General features: G+C 43.2%; 1 protein-coding gene across 2 annotated transcripts; it reads right to left on the bottom strand.

Annotated features, from left to right (window-relative positions):
• Window positions 1–3,834: 3,834 nt before the first annotated feature.
• CLDND1 (claudin domain containing 1) lies at window positions 3,835–15,322 on the bottom strand. 2 transcript variants are annotated; one of them, XM_015413569.1, is made up of 6 exons: window positions 15,232–15,322; window positions 9,320–9,388; window positions 7,717–8,018; window positions 5,745–5,849; window positions 4,949–5,086; window positions 3,835–4,829 (listed from the first exon to the last, which is right to left on the bottom strand). In XM_015413569.1, exons 3-6 carry the CDS (start codon window positions 8,003–8,005, stop codon window positions 4,609–4,611), a joined length of 753 nt encoding a protein of 250 aa, XP_015269055.1. In that variant the 5' UTR covers window positions 8,006–8,018; window positions 9,320–9,388; window positions 15,232–15,322; the 3' UTR covers window positions 3,835–4,608. The 2 variants fall into 2 exon arrangements, with proteins under 2 accessions (XP_015269055.1, XP_015269057.1); XM_015413571.1 differs by having other exon boundaries at window positions 7,717–8,015.
• Between the last annotated feature and the right edge of the window lie 3,127 nt (window positions 15,323–18,449).

Raw genomic sequence — 18,449 nt, 5'->3', positions numbered from 1 at the left:
TGGGCCAGAAGAGACCATAGTGCTATACAAACACACAGGTCAAAAACCGAAACAGCACCAACAGAGTAAAACCACTTTATGATCTCATCCTTATCAGCCAACGGTCACTAAAGTATGCTACTGTCTGAGTTGCACAGGCTTAAGGGGTTTTCTCTTTGTGACTATCCAAGCATCACTATATTATTCATTTCTGGTCTTGCTCGCCCTAGCACACCATCTTTCTCATCATAGCATGCTTCTCTGTTTGATCTAGTCAGGTTAATGAAACCTGGGGTTTGGGCCAGGGGAGCTGTGTTCTCAGAAGCGAAGACTGATGGCCCATAGGCTGCATTCAGCTCCCGATGCACTTATCAGCTAGCTGTGGTTGTTTATTTCAAGAACCTCAGCTTTCATTAAAAAGTTCTCATCATTTTATTTATCAAAACACTTATATCCCACCTTGCCTCGTGGTTCAAGGCATCTTACAATAATAGTTAAAACATCTGCAGTTTAAAACCAAAAATAAAATCACAAACTCCAGATCTCTCCCTTCCTCCCCCCTTTAAAAGATGCTGGCCAATTCAGACTTTCTCAAAAGCCCTGGCAAACAGGTAGGCCTTACAGCACCTCCTGAAGATCTCCAAGGAGACAGCCTTCTCAGCTCTTCAGGGACCCCTTTCCACAGAGCCGGAGCCACAACAGAAAAGGCCGAGGCTCTGGTCAATGCCAGACTGGCTACCCTAAATGGTGGGATAGCCAACAGAGGGATGGCTGATGGCTCACAGGGACATATGGAGGGAGACCGTCTAAAAACGTGGGACCTAGCTCAGGAAGGGCTTTAAGGGTCATAATCAGCACCTAGAATTGAACTGGGAAACAGCATATATGGATCACATTTTAATTAATTTAATTTAATTGATTTTAAATTGTTGGAAGTTGTTTTATTATGATGTGATACATTATTGTTGTTTGTTGTTGTTCATTGCTCAGAGCCCTGAGTACTCAGGGACTGAGCGATTCACAAATCTGAATTATAAATAAATAAAAAAAATATGTTCCTGGCGGTTAGCCCCCGACAATACTCAGGACCAGTTCTCACTTCTGGGTTGTCTTTGAAGGCAGCCACACATGAAGGTTGTGGAGAAGTCTGTGAAATCCCTGGTCCTCAAAATGCATGAGACAGAATGCAAGGTAACTCCAATTAATTAATCCTGGACTTTCCAAGACCTAATTATTTTGATGAATTAACACATTCAAATATTGTGTTGGAGAATACTTAGGGTTGCTGAAAGGAAGATCTGTTGAAAAGAAAAGCAACTGAAGTTAGTAACTGTGTCCATAATTCTTTCCTGAGAAAGTGATCCAGAGAGAGAGAAGCGTGGACTCTAATATGGGAGAACCGAGTTTGATCCCCCACTACTCCACTTGCAGCTGCTGGTGTGACCTTGGGTCAGTCACAAGTTCTCTCAGAGCTGCTCTCTCAAGAGCAGTCCTCAAAAGAGCTCTCTCAGCCCCACCTATCTCACAGAGTGTCTGTTGTGGGGAGAAGAAGGGAAAGGGATTGTAAGCCGCTCTGAGACTCCTTTGGGTAGTGAAGGGCGGGGTATAAATCCAATCTCTTCTTCTTCTTAATTGCATACAGAATATTTTTATTTTAACCCAAGATCCTATGACACTTCACATACTGTTTTTGAAGGTCTCTGTTTCAATAAAGCTATGTTGTGTGCAATGTTCCCTCTAATCTGTGGAGTCTTGTGAGCAAAAATTCTACTTTGTGAGCTACTGGCATTAAAGTTGTGAGTGAGTGATTTGGCTACTGCATACATTAGTTATCTCTGGAGCCATCCTTCCTGAGCTGAGACAAAAATGTGCGAGCCAGAAGCTAAAAAACTGTGAGCTAGCTCTCACTAACTCAGCTTAAAGGGAACACTGGTTGTGTGTTACAGGGAGTTGCTTTAGTGTACAAAGCCATCTTCAGTGTGCAGAAAAAAATGTATGGCATTTATTGGGTTTCAGCCCCAGAACAAGTCAAGAAAACTCATCTTGCATTGAAGACATTTAGTCAATGTTGGACGACTCCCCCAACTTTCACCCCAGCAACATATTAATCTGAAAACAGCAGCAGTACTCTGACTCATGCTGTGTTTCTGCTGTGTCTCTTTCTGCTGAGACAAACTGCTATGGTTGCCCACCCTCCAGGTGAAGGGCGGGGTGGCTCCTAGATATCTCCCACTACTGCAGTTGATCTCCAGATGACCAAGATCAGTTGCCCTGGAGAAAATGGCTGCTTTGGAGGGTGGACTCTGTGGCATTCTAGCCTGCTGAGGCCCCTCCCCTCCCCAGACCCTGCCTCCCCCGGGGGCTCCACCTTCAAAATCTCCAGGTATTTCCCAGCCCAGACCTGGCAACCCTATAAATTGTCCACTGTGTTAAACCTGAATCGCTATGTAAAGCAGTTCAAGTGGTTAAATTATTAAGATGAAGTGTTATGGTATTTCTCCAACAGATAAACTGCTGCTGAGAACACCCCAGTTTTGAGCCTCGGGGAGTAACTGCGTAAGCTCTTCTGCTCAAGTTCTAAAAGCCTTAACTGACACTCACTCCCTTTTGTTGCACAAAAAATGCACATAAAGGTGTAACTCATTTGTTACAAGGGAACCCGAGGTCTTCCTTCGTGTAATTTTTTCCTGTGGAGGAGGGAGGCTATCTTCTCAGGAAAGGCAGACTATAAATGGTGATAAATGAAACCGATGGATCACATTCCATCCCCACATTCAGGTGAAAATGTGACTCCCCCCCACTCCAACGAGTGCTGTCACAGCTGATCCAGATGTCACCTGAAAGCTACCTGTGGCTATATCATGGATAACTTTGGGACAGCACCCCCTGCCATCATTCACATGTCACATGCACAATGCCCCCAGCAATCTTTCCCTTTCCCGTCTTAGATTTTTGAAGAAGGATATTACAAAAAAATAATAATTCTGCACTATTGCTGGCTCCCCTGAACATGCACAATGCCCCCAGCAATCTTTCCCCTTCCCATTTTAGATGTTTGAAGAAGGATATTACAAAAAAAAGAATTCTGCACAATTGCTGGCTCCCCTGTATAGGCGTTATCTACACAGAATCTGTAGTACTGGATAGGGTCTCCCCATCAGGTCATTCTGTGCTTTCCAGCTGAGTCTAAGGGCCAAACTATACATTACGATTTCCAAAGTGTCTCAGGGTTCCCCAACGTGACTTTGAATGAATCAGTACCAGGCCACTCTGCTGAGAAGTCACTTCCCACGTGCATGGAGACCTGACTGGATCACAGCATTCAGAAAGGAAGGGGCTTCAGACTTCCCTGTGCTGTTTCCCTGACCTGAAACAAAACTGGTGGGGGTGCTATTTGTCCTCTTGAAGGACTGCATATATAGCTCCGTTGATACAAGACGTGCAGCCTCCAGTAGGGCAAATACTGCCTCTTGGAGCCATTTTACATTAGGACAGTGGCCCTGGGAGGCTGAAGCCTGTTATCCAGCAGTTCCAATGTGAATTGGGGCTTTGTGCACTTGGCAAATGAGTCTCCCTCCCAACCATTTATCTCTAGGGGGGGGGATTCCAAGTTAGCTTAAGAAGTTAGTGCATCTTCTTAAAAATAGAAGCATCTTCTTTGTCTTAGTTACCAGAGTTTGCATTAAGGTCAAGTTGATTTCTCCCACAGTGATCCCTGCTCAGTGAAACCAGGAACAAAGAATCTGAATAGAAGATGACATCAAGCTTCTCATCTGAAATGGTTCAGAATAAATTGTGCTCTCTCTGTCATTAAAGCAAGTGCATGCAACTCCAGTAAAAGCCATGAGCCTTTGCTCAGGTTTATTTTTTAACAAACGTTTTAGTCCAGGGGACAAGGGAGTAATACTTATACAAAAAAATCCAGTCATGTAGTGCACTGCATAAATAAATACGGGTTTTAAAAGTCAGGGCTTTTGTGTGTGTAATATATATACATATATATATGTATATACATAGATTAATCAAATTAGAAATTGAACAATAGAGTGGGAGTTCCTTCTATACGTAGAAAACCAATCCTGACATCAGTTCACAGAAATTAAGAAGCCAACGGCTGGTTATCATCCTTCTTGCAACAAACCAGGATAGCAAAGTTGGTAAGGAATACGGTGCAGAGGGATAACAATGTTATAAACTATACGGAAATACCATAGTAGCTAGATCTATGAAAAAAGGGCTGCATTGGTTCTTCGCTCAATAGGTCACAATACATATACTGGCAAAGTTCACATAATCACATTTTCTTTCTCCTTCTCTCATGCTGTTTTCTGCCTTCGTTTAGCTGTGGAAAAAAATTCAGTACCTTCGGGTAAGTCAGACCCAAATTATAATTTTTTTAAGCATTAAACATTTGTTAAAATCCTTCTGACATCCGGCAAAAAAGGAGGTGTTTCTGGTCATTTGGCCTCCAAAAGTCTTTTAACTTGAACACCTGCAGACCATTTAACTTCCACTGGCAAGAAACGTGCACTCTGTAAAACAGATACCTGACTAAATAAAAGGGGGGGGGGGGGGGGGAGAAACTGAACATGGTAGCCAGAGGCTTGAGCAGCAGTGAAAAATATCCCACTATGCCACCCGATACGCTTTCAAGAGTGTGAATTCCTTCCTGTTAGTACGTGCAGCCCAGATGAAGAGGGCAGCAGCCATGAACTGCAAAGGGGCAGAGACGCAAGCAAGACAGAAGGACCAGCCAAACTGGCCTTGCACACCCTCGGGAGGAGGCAGCTTCTGGTGGAGCAGCTCAATTCCAGCAACGTAGCAGCAGACGGAACCGAGCGTGCACAGACCTGGAGAAGGAACGACAGACCAGGGGTCACGCAATAGCATCAGATTCTTGGCTCCCCATTATTAAGACACCTATATTTCAGTACAAAGCAGAGGGATCAACCGTGCAAGAGGGACTCACCTGCAAGGAGGTGGAGGACTCCAGTGGCAATGGCAGGGTAGAGACTGCGACAGGCACAAGCACAGAGCCCAATAAGAGCCCCAAAGCACATCAGACCGAGGCTGACAAAGGGCAGGAGGAACTGCAAACGCCACAAGTCTGAAATAAGCATGGACAAACCACAGATTGTAACTTTTTCTAACTAGCAGATCCCGATTCAGGAGCTTTATTTCTTAATTAAAACATTTATGCCCCATCTTTCTCCATGGCTCAAGGCAGCTTACAATACAGAATTAAAAGCATCCAATTAGCAATAAAACCACAACCAGTCTCATAAAATGCCTGCAATTTACATGGCATTAAAAGCTGTAGAGAATAAGACAGCCATTCAGCAACTACTGAAAGTGCCCCCCCTCACTTCCTCAGAAAACCCATTCCATAAAATTGGGAGTGATTTCAGATGAAGCATGGACTATTCGATGCCAGGCAGACTACCTTTAGTGAGGGAACACCTAGAAGAGGGCAAGCTGAAGACCACAGCTGGTGCGCAGGGACATACGGGGAGCAATGTATCCCTACAGCATATTTTATGGAACTCTTGCTACCTCAGTGTGAAAAGGCCACTGTTTCCATGACAACAGCGGGAGACTCAACAGAAGTTCCACGAACTTATTTGCCATACAGCCCAAGAATTCGTGGCTATGATAAGTATCACAGTACAAAAATAGTACTGCACAGCTCTGTAAGCTGCTTTAGAAAGCTGCCTTCCCAAAGCTGCTTTTTGTCCACTAAAGAAAAAAACAACAACCCTACTTACAGGTACGGTTCAGGTCACTGCCACTGTTATGATTCCCAGGTTCCTTATATTTGTCCATGAACTGGTCTGAAAGGGAAAAACTGATGCACTTTGTCACTGTCTCACCTTCCAAAGGAAAAGAAATAAATTAAGGTTTCATTTGATTTACTAACATTATTCATTATCAGATTACCTGACAGGTGGTTTTCTACCCTCTGTTTGACAACAGTCCAAGCCCACTTGATCTTTAGTTAAGACATACGGAAGAGCTGGGCAAAATACATATGCTTGAATAATTCAAATACAAAATAGTCCATTTAACACTGTCAAATCTCTCCTTATATATAAAGCTGTTTTGGCCGTGGACTCTTGAACATGCTCCCAAATCAGTTGGCCCGCTGGTGTGTCGCTCAAATGGTGTCTCTACCCATTGGCTGCATGACTGCCTGCGTTGCCATCGCCCCGCCCACTGGAGCGCCACCCAGCGTCTCAGCCTCAGTCAGCTCACAGCCGGCGCACTGACCCAGTGGGCGACTGCTCCTCAGGCCAAGCCCGATCCTGCCGGCACCACAGCGGACATTGTCTGCCAAGCCCGACTGCAGGTACCCACCTGGCCTGTGAACAAACAGGGGCCGGTGCACTGGTGGGGTGGAGGGCGGCCTGCGCACGGACAGGGGCTGGCGAGCAGCTGGGGCGCAGAGCGGTGGAGGGGGCCTGGAGGCTGCCAGGTGCAAGGCCAGTGCCGGGCCCTTGCGTCGCCCCTTGACCTCCGGGGTCTGGGGAGGGGGGGAAAGCGGGGGAACAGGGGGGGCTGTCTTCCTAGGGCTCGTTGTATTCCTTCTATACAACGGGTATTGCTCCTAGTATGAAATAAAAATGCTTTACACCCATGCTTGGTGTTCATCTAACCTGTCAGAAAGAGATTTGCAAGAGGAAGTTCGCTGAAACTAGCAAAGTATATTTAGTGAGAAAAGGGAAGTCTTTGAATAACTCCCCCACCCTACTGTGGTGGTTGTTTTTTCTTCCCACTATGAAGGATATTTATTGCACCTCATCACAATATTCAAAAATAACCAGATACAGTAGGACAGGATCTTTATTAGAAAGTATGCTGGCTGGAGTTCCTTGATGGAAGGGTGGGATAAAGATGCTTTTGTTCTGTAGCAAATGAAAGCTTCTCTGTAACTAGAGGTGCAAAACGTGTTATGGACACCATCAGCCAGCTGCAAAGGCCAAAGACACCCTAATTCCATTGCTTCTTTAAAGGTCAATTTCAATACACGAGTAGAAATAATTGCAAATGGCTTCTCCAAATTAGATGGAAAGCTGTCTGGAGTCCAACAGTGTAAACCTATGCTATCTCACAGTTGAACCAATGAAGTAACCCTGTGTAGGACTGCACTGCATTTGTTCCAGAGTATAAGAAAACTCCTCCAGAATTTTCCCGTGGACACCATCAGCCAGAAGCAAGAGCATAGGAGCCTTGAAAGGAAATCTTTCCTGCTGTGGTTGTTTTAATTGGGGGAAGTTGACTAAAACGTGGCTGCAGCAGGTGGAACAGAGTTGTAAATTCCACTTTCCATATTTGCATTTTATACCTCCACATTTCTCCACACTCCAATCGAAAGAAGAGAAGCGGGGTGTAAGGTCCCCCACCCCTACTTCTTCTTTATTAGAATCCCTGTAGTTGAATTTAGCTCCAGTGGCTAAAGAATAAAACAGGAAACAAATGCTGCTAGTTTAAGTCAATGTGGGGAGCAGGTCTGGAAATGCGACAGAAACCATGGCTGTGCATCTCTAGGGACAGTTCTGTACGCCCACAGTAACCCAACTGATCACAGGGCACAAAGGAATACTGGACTGCTGTTGAGGATCACTGGCTTGCATGTGGCGCTTAAACGTGTTGAACCTACATGGCACCTAACAGGGGGTAATTTGATGCACAGCAGTGACTTAACAGGGTACCCAGAGAACTTCTTTGGAGCACGTTTACCTGGAGAGTTGTACCAGTAAGAGTTCTCAGTTGTTGTGATGCACCTCCGCCATAGCCCAATGGTGCCATTCCACTGAAAGAGTGCATCCATGTAGGTCTTTTCATCTGCATCTTCAGAAATGAATTCATCCCAAGAGGCCTTGTTAGGTTCACTGTTATTCTCAGGAGGTGATGGGTTGCGATACTCATACCAGAAGTCTGTGCCAATTGAGGCTGCCATGTAGATGGTGGAGATAAGGCTGAGCACGCAGGCAATTACCAGAGCAGTGGCAAAACGGTTATCCATCATGCTATCTCAACTGCTGTTGACAATGGGAGGGGAAGGAGGGGGGGAAAGAGTCAAATAATGAACAATAACAGCTGAAGTCTGATAAGGATTCATGTCTTTCCAGTTATCCTTCAGCCAAACAACACCTGTTGCTTTCCTTCTCCCCTTGCAATGTGTGTGTAATTTAATATGCAAGTAATAGAGGAACATCTCTTACTTTACCATTCTGGCCACTAAAACCAATCAAAGTTGAAAATAAGAACAGATGATATTGATGAATACAGAACAGCAGTAAACAGCACACAAAGGTCAATACTGTCAATGCTGCCTAGTTCAGTCAAGTCCCTCAGTAGATCTGCATGTAGTACAGCCAGCCAGGATCAACAATCACTCCTTCTTGGCTAACAGGCCAGCAGAACCACTGATCAAGCTACCCACCCTATGACACAGGAAAAAGCAACATACTTGTATTATGCTCCTCAGATAGCCTTTTCCTGGTGGTACCCTCCCCTAGCATTGTGTGCCTGGCAACAGCCAGGCTTTTCCTGTGGTAGGTTACATAAGAACATAAGAGAAGCCAATGTTGGATTTGGCCAATGGCCCATCTAGTCCAACACACAGTGGCCAAAACTACCAGGTGCCATCAGGAGCCCTCCCACTGTTGCCATAGGTTCATTCCTTTGGAATGGCCTATGAGAACAGGTGCAGCAAGTACCTTCACATACCACATTCAAGAAAGTCTGCAAGACTTCTTTTCCCAAAGGGCAAACTGGCTTTTTAAACATGGTGTGCTAGATTGTAACTGCATATTTTAATTGTATATTGGTTTTAACTTGTTGCTTAAGATGCTTGCATCCTTGCCATTTTTGCTGTTCTTTGAGCCTCCTTAAATTTACAGATGTGAGGTGTAAATTTTTAAAATAAACACATACATAAAACACATATTTTGTAAGCTGCTAAATTTGCATGTCATACTGTTCAAGTCTAAAACTACACTTTCAAAATATTACCAAGCATTAGATTAAATGCAATATATTGAAATACGTCAATTGCATACAACAAAAAATGACACGGCTTAACATTTCTATGTTGCTTCAAGGTTTTTTTAAAAAAACTTCAGATATCAAATCTCAGTAATCCCTGTAAAAACCCTGTTTTAGGTGTGTCACAGTCAGAATCATCTTTACATTGCAGATGAGGGCTTGCCTGAAGCCTCCCAGAGTGTTGGAAACAGTCACTTCCACCAGCTCTTTCAGAAGTAAGAATGCAGTGAGTTGTAGATAGGTCTGCTATACAGACTAACTATTACATCTTTCAAGCCACTCTCTCAAGTACCTTCTTTCTTTCCAAGAAGATGCATTTCACGTGTCACAGCAATGTTCTTGGTTCTTCATAATCCATGACCTGTGGAGCAAGCAAACTGCAAGATAATGCAACACACAGCACAGCATTAAAGCTAGACTAGTTCTTTTAAAAGAAAGTAAAAGTGATGAACCAAGTGAAAGCCTGAACATAGTCTGGAGCCTGTGAAGGCAATTAAAGGGAGTGCTTGGGAAAGAAGCCTTTGCAAAGCAGCAGGTGGTTAAAGAGATGAGCACAGAGATAAAGGGTGGAGGCAGGCAGAGCTTATCTTTATAATACCAGAAGGCTATAAGGTGACAAAATATGGAGGTACTAGTCAGCACATCTGTTAAAGACATTAACAGTGCAACCCTAAACAGAGTTACATCATTCTCAGTCTACAGAGCTCAGTGGGTTTATACAGGTATAACTCTGTTTAGGATTGTACTGTAATGGTGCAATCTATGCCCAGTCAGCTACAAGCCAAACCCATTTATTTCAGTGGGTTTAGACTGGAGTAACTGTGCATAGGATCACACTACAAGGTCTACAACTACAATGTAACTGAATTTGAAAGACTGGTGGTGGTGGGAGACCTAAATGGTAGGAGTTCAAATGGAAGAAAATAAACCAGAATTTGTGTACCACTTGGTACCAATACTAGAAATAAAACTAGTTAACACCGGTGTGAATTAAAGGACCATCTGCAGAATGAGTTTAGGCAGAACAAGGATGCTGGGTTACCTCAAGACCACCATTTCCATGGCTCTTTAAACAAACGTATAAACAAAACTTTAGTTGTAGATTTTCCGGGCTATATAGCCGTGGTCTTGGCATTGTAGTACCTGACGTTTTGCCAGCAGCTGTGACTGGCATCCTCAGAGGTATAACACAGAAAGATGGAGTATTCTCTGTGTCAATGTGAGAAGAAAAATGGTAGCCAGGTAATTTATATCTACTCAGGAAGGTGGGGTAGGGTTGAGTCATTATCTTGTAGAGGTTTCCCAGGCTGTGACATGCTAATAGAGGAGCTTTCCTGAGGAGGTTCTTTTGCATATGGATTGGCCGTTGAAATTCTAATCTTATATGTAGTACTGTTGTAAGATGTAGAGCATTTTGTGTTTTTCAGGACAGGAAACCATGCTCGATTTATTTTTAAACTCTCTTCTTTCCTGATGAAATTCTGTTTATGTTTATAAATTTCAATGGCTTCCCTGTGTATTCTGACATGGTAACTGGATGTGTTGTCCAGCATTTCAGTGCCTTGGAATAAGATACTGTGTCCTGTTTGAGTTAAGCTATGTTCAGCTGCTGCTGATTTTTCAGGTTGGCCAAGTCTGCAGTGTCTTTCATGTTCTTTTATTCTTGTCTGGATGCTATGGTGTGTGGTCCCGATGTAAACCTGTCCACAACTGCAGGGTATGTGGTATACTCCTGCAGAAATGAGGGGGTCTCTTCTGTCTTTTGCCGATCATAACATCTGTTGTATTTTTCTGGTAGGTCTGAATACTGTTTGTAGGTTGTGTTTTTTCATAAGTTTTCCCATCTGATCAGTGAATAAAACTTTGTTCTTACAAACCCATGTTTTGTTGTACCTTGATTATTCACAAGCCAGAATGAAGTCTGTTTTTAATTAGTTGAATTATTCTATGCAATGGAAATATTGTTATTCAACAGAAGCCATTATAAGCTAAAGAACTGTCATTAGACAATGTCAATATGGAGACAATCAAAGCCTTACAGTTCTAGGACTATCAGGGACCTTCTGATGCCAGATCTATGCAAACATTAACCATATCAGACAAAATTCTTTCAAACTGTAATAAGTTCAACATTTAAGCACGCTTTTCAATTTCATGGTAACTAATAGGCTTGACCTGCAAATTCTGAATTAGAAATTAGGAAAACATGAGTTCTACAGAGAAATCCATCATCAAGTTTCATCCATCCAATAGTTTGTGCACCAGGGAAGTGCTGAGTCATCACTCCAAGTAATCACACTGTGCCTATTTCACAGGAAGTGTCATAGTTGTTAGACAAGGAATAGACATAGAAAAACAGATAACCAAGCAAGCAAGCTATGTCACATGCTAGAGGCACAGGTAAAAACCTAAGTTCACAAGATGATCTATTTTGAGGGGGGAAATTTCCCCCCAACTTCGGTGACTAAGGCAGTCAATTCACCCCACTGTGATAGTAAGCTGAAATGTGCATCGACTGCAGAAGTTGGATGTGTGATGAAGTCGTAACAACAGTTGCCACAAATTTTTGTAATGATCCTGTAAGGCTGAACAGCAGCTTTATTGCAGATGGACAAGCTGGCAGAGGGCAATGTCAAAGGACAACCCCCATCTTGTTACACAGGACCTGTTTGCAGCAGTACCCTACTGCAATACAGCATACTAAGAATGTTTTGCCAGCAGACTACCTCAGAGATTCCTAAGTACTGGAGAACCTTCATTTTGGCACGTTTCAATGCCTTGCCCTCAGCTTTTCTGGAAGGCAGATATCTTTGCATTCCTTATGGGTTTGCCCTTGTCAAATGGGAAAGGTTGAGACAGTTGATCACATATTATTACACTGTCCCTACTTTAATGATATACATTCCCAATATAGTACTCTGATTTTAATAAATTCCCCGGGGAAGATCAGAGCAATTCTACACTTCCCTCTTCCTTTCAGACTCCTCTAAAGAAACTACTTGTAATGGAACAAAATTTTGTATAATGCCATGTCCAATATGAGAGCAGATGTCTGAGTCTCCAAATAACCCCACCAGTGTTCCCTCTACGCTGTGTCCGTGAGCAGCTGCTCATTTACACAGGAAGCTGCGCAGAGTCTTGCACTGCCCATTGCCCACTGCCCATATTAAGATGACAGCAGATATATTCTGCTCAGGTTGTGAACTGTACCACTCAGTAAAGGGAAAAAATTAGACGGAACATTGGACCCCATTATTGTGAAATGTGTGCAAGAATTTGGAATGTTGGATTACAATGGCACATAAATCTTGGTATTGTACACGGTTGTTTTTATTGTTTTATTAATACTTTTTGAGCTGATCATGTACTAAAATAAACTGAACTATTGCAGGTGGAAGGGGAAGGCTTACCTGTGGCCAGCTAGGGAGTGCTTGGCTGAGGCAAGATCTGAACCAGGGTCTTCTGGAATCACAACCCAGCCTCCTAGCCACTATGCTAATGCTTCAGGTCACTTTTGGGTCCTGATTTTTCAATACACAAGGACACCTCACTGCCCCACAACTGACCCATCATCCAGTAATCATTACTGTGATACACATTATATCTGCATGTACTGAAAACCTGCAACATGAGACAAGGATGGGAACGATCTACTCCCAGGACTGTGTGAGCTCACATTTTGTTAGACTTTGTACCTGAGAACCACATAGGCTCTCAACCCCCCTCCCCCCCACAGTTTTGTTAGTCTTTCAGCACCAGCACACTCTTCAGTTGTGGTTGGTTGATGTTTCAGAGAAAGACTAAATAAAGTCAAAATATTAGGGTGAAAGCAGCATACCTTACCTTCTTAATACCACTAGGCAGTACTAATACACCAAGCTTAGAATAGATAATCACATTTTTAAAAATGGATCCTTTGATTTTTGTTTTTACAAAATTTAGCAAAGCTTCTTTTTAAATAGCCTGATGAAGAATTAAATTAGAATGCAAGCCTGTGAACTCTACACTTCACTCTAAAAATGAGTCAATGGGCCCTCTGGCAAATATTCTGAGTGAAAGGTGGCTTCCCTTTGTAAATAAAGAACTGTGGGAAAATATCTTTTTGAGATCAAACATTATACTCTTGGCTCAGTAGTTCATAAGTCATCACACTTCTCATGAACTTATGCAATTGCTTTTAGCTGAAGATGCTCAGCATTAGCATTCTTGGAACTACACACCGATTCACGTTCCAGAGAGCCAGTTTGGTGTAGTGGTTAAGTGCGCAGACTCTAATCTGGGAGAACTGGGTTTGATTCCCCACTCCTCCACTTGCACCTGCTGATGTGACCTTGGGTCAGTCACAAGCTCTGGCACAGCTGTCCTTGAAAAGAGCAGCCTGTGTCAGAGTTCTCTCAGCCCCACCCACCTCACAGGGTGCCTGTTGTGGGGAGGGGAAGGGAAAGGAGTTTGTAAGCCACTCTGAGACTCCAAGTGAAGGGCGGGGTATAAATCCAATCTCTTCTTCTTTTTCTTCCAGATGTTGATTTTTCTTCCCTACGTGAGCATCTTCATGCACGCATGTCACCAGGAGATGAAAATACATTTTGGCAGTATGTCAGCTGCATTTATCACTGCGGAGTTCTCATAATACTTCCCTCCCCATGACAACATGCACAGGGACATGATCTTGTTGAGAAACACAGCTGAACACTACTGTGTAAGTCAGCCCACAGTGTGATTTCAACACAAGTTAATTTCCAGCAGCTATCCTATTTAAGCATAATTACTTGGCAATATGCCTAATTTGCTTAAAGAAACATACAGCCAAGTAAGGATGCCTAGAATTTCTATAATTTAAGATTATTTTCAACATCCTTCCAACACACCAAAACCTCTTTTATAACACAGAGCTTATCGTTCCCACCAAGGTGACTACCTAACTTTGCTCTTCTCCAAAGAAAGATGGGAAAACTCAGCAATTTTAACAAAGCATTGCTTCCACAACAATGTCCCCAAGGCATAGCAGCATTAAGGGTGGATTTTAATTAGTTTGGGAGGGTGGCAAAGAGAAGCAAATTTCAGTTTTTGCAAATTAATGACGTTCATTTTAAATACAATCTACTCCACAATCTTGGTTACTAAAAACAAATTGCATAGCCAACACCCAAGTAGAGTAGCCTAATCTTATATCTTTTAATTTAAAACAACTTTAGATGGGGGATACATAATTCATGAATTTGCACCAGGAGATCATTCTATCATACAAGCGGAATAAAGTTTAGGATATGCAGGAAAGAAGATTACCACTAGGTATTTAATGTGTAAATATATTCTCATGCTGAAGCCAAGTTTCTGAACCTCTAGTTAGCCCAGTATTACTGGTAAAGTTGTATCATTAAGAAATACATCTGGGACAAAAAGTTTAGATTTCTGCTCATTTTGATTTCAGGAAAACCGGGGGGGGGAGGGGGGGCTCTTCAACTGATAGTTTTGTAACCCGCTACTTTTTTCTGTAGTTCAATAAAGGGCAAGACCACTGTTTCCTTCCTTTGGAGAATCTTTATCAGGATGGCTGCATTGTTATAGCCAGCCTTTTATAACTAAAGCGAAAACAACACTTTCTTTGATCAAAGCCAGGATCTGAGAAAGACTGTGATTGTCACCACATTGGAACAGAAAACCTATTCATGTTCTGAAGTTTATTTTGCTTACTAATCATATAAATCAGGGATCCTCTCCAGTGAAAGTGTAATAAAAATAAGAGCTAATAACAGAAATATGTCTTGCGACAGCTTAATCCTTCTCTTATACGCAGTCAGGTGGTATACCAAAACCCACTTCTCTGTTTCCCCAATTTAAATCCCTCCTCTTAATCCCCACCCTTTATACGTGTATTTGCTTGATGGCATTTATATTAAATATAAAAATACAATTTTAGAATCACGGAAAAGAGGTAGGATGCTTCTATTTGAGGATCGGTATACAAAAAAGGCAGGTAAACATCTGGGTGCTCTACCGAATTGCTGGACTGAAACAATGACCCGAGGTCTGGCATGGGGGGATACTTTTTCTGTTCCTTTGGTACCCTTTATAAAGAATGTAGTAGCCCATCAAAATGTAGGTCATGGAGCTCTGGCACATCCACTTCCCCGCCCCTTCCCCGAGTCCCCACCACCAACACCACGGGCACCCCACGACGCAGCCAGGCCCATCGGTACTCACCTCCCATCCTCCTTCTGACACCCCCCCCCCTCCTAAATGCACGGCGCCGTTTCCACCGCCCACCCTCAACGATCGCTCGGTGTTGAAAGGGGGAAAGATGCTTCCTCGGAACACTTTCTGGCTAAGCATCCTGGGACTTGTAGTTCGAGCGGTATCCACCGCGCTGAGAAAAAGCAGAGGGAAGGATTTATTCCTGTACAGCTTGGGAATTGTAGTTCCCTGTGTGACGTCCAAGAGGGCGGGAATATTAGCAGGCGTAAACGACACGTAACACCTTCAAAAAGCTGCCTGCTCTCAGTTAACTGTGGCTTGGTATAGGATATTGTAGTTTTGCGACTGGCTGGTAAGGCTTGTTTATAATTTTTTAAAAAGTAGTATGAATTAAAATGACAGATATCACAAAAACACATAAGGCTGTACATTATCAGAGGGTTTATTGTTATAATACATGATAAACGTTGTTCATCTTTTAAAAAATTTGTTTGGGTTATTTTGTAATTAACTTCTTTATAAATAGGTGAAATATGTTAAAATATGTCAGCTCAGTCAGATAAATAAAAAGTGGCTGCTGTACAGCTAGGGCTGCCGCCAACCTCCAAGTGGTGGATGGAGATCTCCTCGGATTACAACTCTCCAGGCGACAGAGATCCAGCTCCGTGGAACAGCAACTGACGCCTGAATAGCAAGACATTCAGTCTGGGGGACATGACTGATACCAGAAGGGATTTAATCCCTGGGAATATTCCCTGTGGACTCAATTTACTGCCCCAGATCCCTTGTGAGTAGAAGTGTATTCAGGGGCAGACAATGCCCCTGGATCCCATTGGCCAGGCAGCTACACCTAAAAGACTGTTTCCTAGACTGTGTTCCCTAGGGTTCCCAATCTCCAGGTGGAGCCTGGAGAACCAGGACTTACAATTTATCTCCAGACATCAGATATCAATTCCCCTGGAGAAAACGGCTGCTTTGGAGGGTGGCCTCCAGTGTCCAGTGGGTGGGGTGGGGGTGGGGCAGATGCTAAGGCTACTGTGAAATAATTTTTTTTCACATTGCAAAATTCGCACCACAGTAAAGTAAAAACTGGCAAATGGCAGCTTTATTACTGTAATGTATCCACCTCAGACCGCGTGCGTGGCCAATTCACCAGGCGGTCATGCGAAGCGGCTGAGCTTCGCTCGCAGTAACATTGGGACAAGTGGATCCTAGTTGGCGCCTATCGGCAGGCTAGGCTCCCGGCCGAGAGCCTGTGGAACTCTCGGCCACTGTAAATAGCCAATCACTTGTGTGTGGGTGTGTTTTGGGTGTGGGATTGTTGCCTGTGAGCTGGTTAAGTTTTGTCTTGTTCCAAACTAAATAAAAGTATATGAGCTGAAATCGCTAGTAAGTACTTTTCAATTATTTTACGGTGATGGATGTTAAGCTCTTAACAAAGTGCCAAGGGACAATTTACATTCCAGTTCTGAAAAAAGGAGACATCAAAGACTGCAGCAACTATCGGACCATTGTACTAATTTCTTTTTTTAAAAAAACAACAATTTATTAGGATATAATAAAAAACAACAAGACTAAGTATATATCAAATCTTATACAATTATATATCCTTCCCTCCCCCCCCCTTCTTGGCTTCCCACAGTGCTCCAACCTCCAGCCCAATTCTTAAATTTCCTTCATATCTCCCCTTTTCACTAATTACATCCACAGGTAACTTATCCTTCATTAATTATTCTTATACGTTCTATTGTCTGCTATCTTTCAGTTTTCAATAATTCTCAAAGCAAAGTAAATTGTCCTTTACATCCCAGTATTTCTCCAAATAGTCTTTAAAGTCTTTCCAGTCTGCAAAAAATTATTCTGCCTCCATATTATTAAGTTTCCTTGTCATTTTGTCAATTTCAGCCATAAAAAGTAATTTATTAATCCATTCCCCAACTTCCGGGACCTTCTCTTGTTTCCAACATTGGGCATATGTCATTCTAGCAGTCGTAATCATGTACCACATCAATGCATTGTACTCATTTCTGACACAAGTAAGGTGATGCTCAAAATCTTACAACAGAGACTGTTACCATATATGGAATAGGAAATTCCAGATGCTCAAGCTGGATTCAGAAAAGGAAGAGGCACTATAGATCGTATTGCTAATTTACGTTGGTTACTAGAGCATATGAGAGAATTTCAGAAGAAAATCAGCTTGTGTTTCATAGATGACAGCAAAGCTTTTCGATTGTGTGGATCAGGAAAAGCTATGGTTGGTTTTAAAAGAAAAGGGTGTGCCACAACATCTGATTGTTTTGATGTGCAACTAGGGTTGCCAAGCTCTAGGTGGTGGCTGGAGATCTCCTGGGATTATAGAGACGGCTCTGGTTGCCCTCACAGATGAGCGCTGCCGACGGCTGGATTGAGGTAGGTCAGGGCTTGTAAGGCAGAGATGTTCCACCAGGCATTTGGCTGAGGACAGGTCCATGGGGTTGCGAAGAGAGTCGGACTCAACTGTGCGACTGAACAACAACAAGTGTTGGTTCCATCTTGGCACTCCCGTCCCCTGCCCTCCCATGAGACAGCCAACACTGTTGGGATTTTAGTGCCATCTTTAGCTCAATTGTTGGTCTGTTGGTTTTAATATTGTTTTATCTAATGTTTTATGACCATGTACACCACCCTGAGCCCGATCTCTGGGGGAGGGTGGTTGATAAATCAAATTAAACAAACAAATTGATCTCCAGGTGACAGAGATCAGTTCACTTGGAGAAAATAGCTGCTTTGGAAGGTGGACTCCATGGCATTATACCTCTCCAAACTCCACCCTCCTCAGGATCCACCCTTCAAAACTCCAAATATTTCCTAACCCGGAGCTGGCAAATGTATGTCAACCTGTGCTCTGGACAAGAGGCTATAGTTAGGACAGAATATGGAGAAACAATGGTTTCCAGTTGGCAAAGGTGTCAGACAAGAATGCATTTTATCTCCCTGTCTCTTCAGTCTATTTGTTGTTGTTGTTCAGTCGCACAGTCGACTCCGACTCTTCGCGACCCCATGGACAAGATCTCGCCAGGCCCTCCTGTTTTCCGCCGTCCTCTGAGGTTTGCTCAATTTCATGTTCATTGCATGTATGACAGTGTCTAACCATCTCATCGTTTGCCGTCCCTGTCTTCTTTGACCTTCAGTCTTTCCCAGCATCAGGGTCTTCTCCAGTGAGTGCTCCCTTCTCATTTGGTGGC

The sequence above is a fragment of the Gekko japonicus genome, unplaced genomic scaffold (genome assembly GCF_001447785.1).
Source record: "Gekko japonicus isolate JY-2015 unplaced genomic scaffold, Gekko_japonicus_V1.1 scaffold273, whole genome shotgun sequence".
In the NCBI taxonomy this organism is placed as follows: domain Eukaryota; kingdom Metazoa; phylum Chordata; class Lepidosauria; order Squamata; family Gekkonidae; genus Gekko; species Gekko japonicus.
The sequence above is the reverse complement of the archived record's forward strand: the minus strand, read 5'-3'. Positions and strand labels throughout refer to the sequence as shown.

Coding starts and splice junctions, on each gene's coding strand:
- CLDND1 (XM_015413569.1), bottom strand. CDS start 8,005: ATGATGGATAACCGTTTTGCCACTGCTCTGGTAATTGCCTGCGTGCTC. Junction 5,087..5,744: donor CAGTGACCTGAACCGTACCT/GTAAGTAGGGTT, acceptor TGCTTATTTCAG/ACTTGTGGCGTTTGCAGTTC. Junction 4,830..4,948: donor AGTCCTCCACCTCCTTGCAG/GTGAGTCCCTCT, acceptor TTCCTTCTCCAG/GTCTGTGCACGCTCGGTTCC.